Source organism: Micromesistius poutassou (assembly GCF_964030765.1).
Source record: "Micromesistius poutassou genome assembly, chromosome: 19".
Taxonomy (NCBI): Eukaryota; Metazoa; Chordata; class Actinopteri; order Gadiformes; family Gadidae; genus Micromesistius; species Micromesistius poutassou.
In genome coordinates this window covers 3473785-3481854 of record NC_140289.1, presented here as the reverse complement: position 1 = coordinate 3481854, position 8070 = coordinate 3473785, and the positions used below count along the sequence as shown (strand labels likewise).

The window sequence follows — 8070 nt, the reverse complement described above, 5'->3', positions numbered from 1 at the left end:
GTTTTGCCAGTTGAGTTTGAACAGGTGAGAAGTGAGCGAGACCAATTGGTTTTGAAGGCCAGTGTTTTCCAGGTGAACCAAGTGTGCTAAATGATGAGATTTGTGCTTAGAGTTTTGCAGAAATGTGATTTAGAATTTCTATATGTGTGAAAACAATGGAATTGTGCTTAGAGTTTAGCAGTCTGGAGAGTTGTATCAACTTGTAGTTGATACATGAGCTCCAAGTTTTCAGAATTGTGTGCATAGTTCCATTTTTTGTGTGTATACAATCGATGAAAAACCGTAATTGGCTAAAAAAAAGATGTGTACGATGTAGCCAAAGAGTCCGACAGATAGCCTATTAAGCGCAATGTTGACTTTGCCTTTAGGGAACAGTGGGGAGCCTTAAACTAAACCGTCAATTAATTACGTTTTAAATGTGTTATTATTATTTTTTTTTTACCGATGGGTGGATTTGTGAATGAAGAATAGACGTGGATATCTATATTATTACTATTTATTTTATGTTTTATTTCATCCATTCTATGTTTTATTCTTTAAATATCATTTCTTAATAATGATTATTTAAATTTGGTAAATGGATAATGAATACAAGTTATATTATTAATGAGGTCAAAAGGCCGTTAGAGAAAGCAGAACAGGTGGTTTGCAATGCAGTGCAGTTCGAGTAGGTTATATACCCCTTAAAAGGACAACAGCGCCATCTAGTGAGAAACTCCATACACCGCAACCATCTGCTGGTCTCCAATAACACAAATTATCCACGTTTTTCAATTACTGGCCCATTAAGAAAATCATCGTCATAGATAGGCTACGCACACACACGCACACACGCGCGCGCACTCCAAAAAATATTTAAAAAAGTTTAAATCTCACATTAGATTTCTGCACATGCTCTCTCTCTCTCTCTCTCTCACTCACACTCACACACACACACACACACACACACACACACACACACACACACACACACACACACACTATTGCGAGATAATGATGGGCAAAAATAACCTAAACGGACATTACATTATGAATATAGTCAACTCTGGGCCCAAATCTAATAAACACAACACACCACACATTCAAGAGGGTCAAGATGACCCTCGAGCCCCCTCCCTATCAGTCTGCGGAGAACACTCTGCCACAGCTAGATGGCGAGGACACACATATCACACAGAAAGACAACACAACCCGGAGGCTCAGGGACAAGAGAACCCTCGATAACCCACACAAAGTCTAACACACACACCTGGCTAGGAAAGATACTATAAGTTTCTCATGCACCAAATCACGGGTGCTCTTCTGAAGCAGAACTTCCACGGAGGCGAAGCTCCGGACGACCTCAGCGCTGTTAGGGGGACGTAGAATATTCGATCTCTCACGCTTTATGAATCAGTATTACCTTTGCTACTTTACTCAATAAATCCGAGGCCCTCGTGCTGACAGACTTTATTACCTCTCCGTCTCATTTTATCTGGTCAAGTAACTAGACAGACTGTTTTTTCCTAACAATAACAATGTAGAAGAAGTAGACTACACGATATCAGTCAGACAAAACGACCAGCTTGCGGCTCTGCCGGCGTGGAAACGAATGCAGCCATCTGCGCATGCGCAAAGCCACATGGCTTTACGGTATCTAGGAGGTGGCCGGAGATGATGTTCTTGTTTGGCCGGCCAGGACCATATGCAATATCTTAACATAGATGTAATTCTTCTTGCCTTGCAGAGTTTTTTTTTTGCCAAAATCAGCATTTGATGTCTGCTTGCAGGCTACATGGTGTGGTGTATGACATAATCTATTTTTAGAGATAATACAAGTTGACTGAACACGGTGACTGAACAGTGGGAATCATATTGCACCGGATGTCATTACAGGCTTCTGAGTATCGCGGAGGTACGTAAACGCCTTTTTCCATCAAAGTTTAATGAATTGTGTGTTAAGTTTAATGTTCACCGGGAGGCTCTTCCCATTCATCTGTTGGGGGTGGATTCACGTGTAGCTGATCCTCTGGGTGTAATCGGTGCCCCGTGTCCTGTTCAGTTCAACGAACCTGCCAAATAACATATACCTGTTCTAAAAAACATTATATCCTAAGGCTACATCCAAACCTAGCCTGCTGTTTTTGTTTGTATTTCCTATCTGTCGATAGATCGATTTCCGTCCTCATCCTCTCCCTTTAGCGTCTGATGGCGACGCGCACACAAACCCAGCGCTGCGCTCCCCTTTTCTGAGAGCGAAGGCCTTTTGGGTTTTCTTTCTCGTTTTTTTCTATGAGGTTGACATCCTTGCCTTCCGTGAGGATTAAGGAGTCTTATATCGTATTTAAATTTGAGTGTGTTCTCCAGTTGTATATAAATAATTGACCGTTTTTCCCCTGACCATGGCTGCATGGCTTTCCGAGCACAGACTATACCCATTATGTGCGTTATTTATCATATTGGACGCCGCGCATTGCGAGTTCGGGGTCGCGCCACATTTGCAGTCTACTTAGACCTAAGCTTGTACATTGAATTGAGTTTAAGCCTCTTTTGACCGCTTCGCGCGAAACCTGCTGACGCATACGGTGCCGGCTCTTTGTGTGTTCGCGCATGGTTCCAGTGGGGCGCCCGTGGGCAAACCGTTATACAGTGAGCGGTTCATCACTCCACGCTGTCGATATCTTTTTCACCCTAGGTACAGGAAACAAATCGAAACATGCTATATCCCGGATGCGCCTGTGTGTGTGTGTGTGTGTGTGTGTGTGTGTGTGTGTGTGTGTGTGTGTGTGTGTGTGTGTGTGTGTGTGTGTGTGTGTGTGTGTGTGTGTGTGTTTCAGAGAAAGGGAGAGAGAGTGTGTTGTTTTAAGTTCTTGAAAAGAATGTCAGTGCTCACTCCAAAGCTATGTTAGAAAAGTTTGACGAGTGACGTTGTGAGTCTGGCATCTGGTCGACGAGGTCACTGTCACAAAAACACCATCAATAATTGAGCGAAGGACTGAGATGTTTGTACTGAATTAATAATATATTGATACACACAGGAACTGAACAGGCGAATTTAGTCCTTTAAGCCTCTCACATAGGCTCCCTTTATCTGACTACCTTTTTTTCTCTCTCTCTTTCTCCCTCCCTCAGTCCACTCTCTCTCTCCCCCTCTCTCAGTCTCTCTCTCACTCCCTCCCTCGTCCATCCTCTCTCTCCCTCTCCCTCTCTCTCCCTCTCTCTCCCTCCATCCACCCCTCTCTTTCTCATTCTCCCTCTCTCTACCTCCCTCCTTCCACCCTCTCTTTCTTTTTCTCCCTCCCTCCATCCATCCTCTCTCTCTCTCTCTCTCTCTCTCCCTCTCTCTCTCTCTCCACCCCCCCCCCCCCCTCCCTCTCCCTCTTGCTCTCTCTCGCTCTCTCTGCTTTCACTCAATAATGTCGGTTGTAATTACAGAGCGACTAATGTCATTACTCAATATCGTCCTTCCTCCCCGTCTTTATGCGTATCCCATGCTGTGCATTAACTCTAGCGACAGACTGTCAGTAACCAGGATCACCAGAAACCTATTTTACAAGATGTGTGTGCGGTGCAACATTGCCATTCGTCTGCTGTAGTCACAGGTTGTAGGCAGCGGCGATGAGATAAAAGTGCACAAGAAACAGGAGATCTGGGAGTATCCTCGGGAGGCTAATTATACACCTTCTTTAATAATGATGACCTACACGTGCCCACGCTGCCACCGTTTTTAGAGTAGGAGAGCGAGCGGTGATTGCATAGTAGGACTCAATGTTAGTGGATAGTGGACACACACACGCACGCGCACACACACACACACACACAAACACACTAGCTGGGAACCCTCAAGATCTTTTGATGGTTGACTCTAACCCCCTCTTTCTCTTTCATTCTCTCTTTCTCTTTCATTCTCTCTTTCTCTTTCATTCTGTCTTTTTCTCTGCAGTGTAATCAAGATGGAAGTTGCAGCACATTTTGTGAATGACTCTGTAGAATTCTACAAATGGAGCCTTACTATATCAGGTAAACATACAAGTCATACAAGATTGTGTGTATACTATAGTCATAGATGTACAGCAGGTACACTTTAGTTGTAAAAAAACGATCACCATGTAACCTATCGTCATATTTGATTCTCTGTAAACGGAACATGGCTGGCCTGGTTTTACCAATGCTACCTTATACTTTTGTATTGCTTTTGAGGAGTCATGCATCTTCAGTATTATTAAAGGGGTAGTTCGGAATTTTGGACATCGGACCTCATTTCCAAGTGAGCCAATGTGTTATTTTATCATTTTATCATATTTATTTATCATTGGAGACCGTTTTCAACATGTTTCATTCAGTCCTTCTAGTTGCAGAGATCGCTGGTCCTAGGCTAGCGCAAGTCGAGGGGAACTGCTAGCCTGCCAATAAAAACAGTTTTACCCACTCCACAGTACACCCGAGGCAAACCAATTATAATGCCAGACTATCTATGTAAATGTCTATCTTGATAGAATAATGTTAGAAATAAAACTACCCTTTCATCGCATTGCATTTAGTTTATAATCCCTGTAGTTGGAAGCAGGCTACGGCAGTGGAAGACTGATATTACCTGGCGTGCGTTTCTCTGTTTACGCTCTGCTGTGGTGAATTGGTTGCTACACCAGAGCAAAGTGAAATTCCGCTGCTGCTGAGAAAGTAGTCCCTCAAAATGTAATGCGATCATTGCGATACAAGGATAATTTCTAACATTATTCTATCAACACAGACATTTACATCGATAGTCGGGCGTTATAATTGATTTGCCTCAGGTGTACTGTGGAGTGGGTAAAACTGTTTTTATTGTCAGGCTAGCAGTTTCCATCGACTTGCGCTAGCCTAGCACAAGCGATTTCTGCAACTAGAAGGACTGAATGAAACGTGTTGAAAACAGTCTCCAATGATAAATAACACACTGGCTCACTTGGAAATGAGGTCTAAAGGATGTCCAAAATTCCAAACTACAACCTTCAACCACTTTGAACATATGTTTCAGCACCTAGCATTGTGGCCAGTATATAACATTGTACGTTATAGCCTATAAAACACCAACAGGGATTCCTCATAGCCCTTACTCCAAATTGGACACATTTTTATGTTGACACACTGTAACCCCCTCTCTCTCCACCAGACAAAAGGGTCGAAAAATGGCCAATGATGTCATCGCCCCTCCCCACTCTGGCCATCAGCTGCCTGTACCTGCTCTTCCTGTGGGCGGGACCTAGATACATGCAGGACCGGCAGCCATTCGTCCTTAGGAAGACCCTTATAGTCTACAATTTCAGCATGGTGGTCCTCAACTTCTATATCGCCAAAGAGGTATGGTGTTTGTCAGAGTAAGGGGCACTCAATACTATAGCCTCGTGAGACCATCCAGATATTCAAGTTGTCGTTGATTTCCTAATATGGCCGCAGCCTTACGTTGGTCAAACGATACAAGCCAATCAGCCAATCTTGCTCTCCTACTCCTGCCTAACCAAAATATTTTTTGAGAGGAGCTTTTTGCGCTGGATCTTGTTCACCTTTTGACATCGTTATTCAGTGTATTTCGGATAAATAAAGTTTTGATTGGTCTGTAGATGGCTGCAATTCCTTGGGGATGCCATTTTTTCAAGTGAATCTCCCTCCCTGAGCGCTGATTGGTCCTCTCATTTTTGAATCTTGATGGATAGTAGTAGACGATAGATAGTAACTAAGGTTTCACAGTGTCTTAGTGTCTTGCGAACAACACGTCTCAAGGACATTTCCATTACAATGAACAGCGTCCTCTCGTTGTCATGTCCAGACTCAGTAAGCCCCAGAACACAATCCATCATTGGATGTTTTTAGATTTTTTTCCAATATTTTCCAATAAACTTGCACACAACTTATACAGCCTTATTTCCAAAAATGTGGCTGATTTGATTGGCCAAAAAAAAAGTAGTCACACCCTTGTCTTCATTGCATCACTACATTGCATTGCATTACAATGCAATGCAATGAAATTGAATGGACCTAGATTTAGCCGAACCCTGGTTTGTCCACTGACGTCTCCTGTTCTTCTCTGGTTCCTCAGCTCCTGATAGCCTCCAGAGCGGCGGGGTACAGCTACCTCTGCCAGCCTGTCAACTACTCCGAGGATGAAAACGAAGTCAGGGTGTGTGCCCCGACCCAACACCCGCCACACACATACACGCATATGCATCAATACAGGCATGAGGAGGCGGGATTAGTTAAGATTACTACCGTAACACATAATCTCACTAGTTAAGGTAGGGGGTTGAAATCTCTGCTGGAGGTTTCTGGGTTTGAACCCCCGAACCTTTGACACACTACCAAGACGTCCATGAGCAAGATACAGGTTCATTAATCACGAGTACCTAGTATCACGAGTACAATGTTCTGATGGTGACAAGGAATAGGGAGTCTTGCTACAATTTCTTAAATCTCCGGTGCAAATGATGCTTTAATCCTATTGTTGAGGTTAAGAAGATCACTATTACTGCAGTGTATTTGTGTGTGCGTGTGTGTGTGTGATTGTGTGTGTGTGGGTGTGTGTGTGTGGTTATGTGGGTGTGTGTGTTTGTGTGTGTGTGTGTGTGTGTGTGTGTGTGTGTGTGTGTTGGTGTGAGTCTGTGTGTGTAGGGGTGTTGGTGTGGGTGTGTGTGTGTGTGTGTATGTGGGTGTGTGTGTGTGGTTGTGTGTGTGTTGGTGTGAGTCTGTGTGTGTAGGGGTGTTGGTGTGTGTGTGTGTGTGTGTGTGTGTGCGTGTTGGTGTGTGTGTGTGTGTGTGTGTGTGTGTGTGTGTGTGTGTGTGCGTGTTGGTGTGTGTGTGTGTGTGTGTGTGTGTGTGTGTGTGTGTGTGTGTGTGTGTTCGAAAGGGATCCTACAGGGACTTAAAATATTTTAGGGCTGCCATTATCAAACGGGTGTGGCCTACGAGCATGAAGGGCGGGGTTAGTCCTCTTACCACTTTAATACTCCACCCCTAATCTCCAGCCACTGACTGCCAACAGGATGGCAGTAGCGGAGAGGAACCACGGCTTAAAAAGCCGTGGTGTACAACAGGTCACATCAGGGGGGGTCAGGCACGGGATAGAGACCGGCTGTCTTCCAATTGGTTTACTGGACTCGGCTCTCTCCATCAGTGTGCTATGTTGGAAAACCCATGGCATATGTTGCGTAGAAACACTACTAGTGTAAAAATGGATAGACTCATTGTAGGGTTTAGTCATGCATGTTCTTATGCGGGTGCCGTTTGGACATGACGTTACACTGTCAATACAATATAATGCCAATTTGTAATGGGGTTGATGTTGCTGTATGATCAACTGAAATACTAATATTATATATTTGCTTTGCTCGCCGACTAATGCTCTGTACGTGCAACGGCAACTGTTGCAGCAACTGTTGCCTGGGATTTTCTTATTATTTAGACTGAAGAAAGTGGTCTGACATGCAGAATTCAATTTTGAGGATTCGATTTCTGAATTGGCGTTACGTGACTGCTTGCTGAATTTAACCATGAGAGAGGGACACTCGCCATTCAGCGAGCGGGATTAAGCCTCTGCTGACAGAGAGGTGTCTAGTCATCGGATAGGACTCAAGGTTTGGGGCGAGTATTATGATAAGAAAATGTAAATAACAATAGAACGGAAGCAGTATCTCCCTTGATAAGGTATATGGCTTTGGCTATGCCTCAGACGACTGGGTTGGTTCCTCCTCGTTGGGACATAACAAATGGAGGAATGTTGGAAATAACACCTGGTATCAGTAGGAGAGGCACTGGCCTGTTCATAGACTTAAGAAATGTGAAGAAAGAGAGACACTAAAATACACCAATATTCTACACACACAACAGAGACTGTTTCAATAGTAATTAATTACGAGAGTTGAGTTTAGTTTTTGAATTAAATCAGTAACTATTTCCCCTGAAGCCAAACGTATAGCTGCAACCAACTATTCAGTAGTTCCCAATTGATTGATTAAAAAACGTAACTGAGGTGCTACCCGACCCAACACAGAGCGCTATAGCATCTCATCCGCTTTAATACATCGGGTGTACTCTGGTTTTCAGATAGCGTCTGCCCTG

The 8070-nt window shown here is 43.8% G+C and overlaps 1 protein-coding gene across 1 annotated transcript in view; it reads left to right on the top strand.

The window, feature by feature from the left end:
• Positions 1 to 1698: 1698 nt before the first annotated feature.
• LOC311364009 (very long chain fatty acid elongase 4-like) overlaps positions 1699 to 8070 on the top strand; it is a gene marked incomplete at its 3' end in the record, with an annotated part of 8315 nt that continues 1943 nt past the window's right edge. Inside the window, exons 1-5 of the mRNA XM_084484007.1 lie at positions 1699 to 1894; positions 3923 to 3999; positions 5132 to 5319; positions 6056 to 6136; positions 8056 to 8070. The exon at positions 8056 to 8070 is cut by the window's right edge and continues 157 nt beyond it. Coding sequence (XP_084340133.1) covers positions 3933 to 3999; positions 5132 to 5319; positions 6056 to 6136; positions 8056 to 8070 — 351 coding nt within the window. The 5' untranslated portion in view covers positions 1699 to 1894; positions 3923 to 3932. The remainder of the gene's footprint in view (positions 1895 to 3922; positions 4000 to 5131; positions 5320 to 6055; positions 6137 to 8055) is intronic.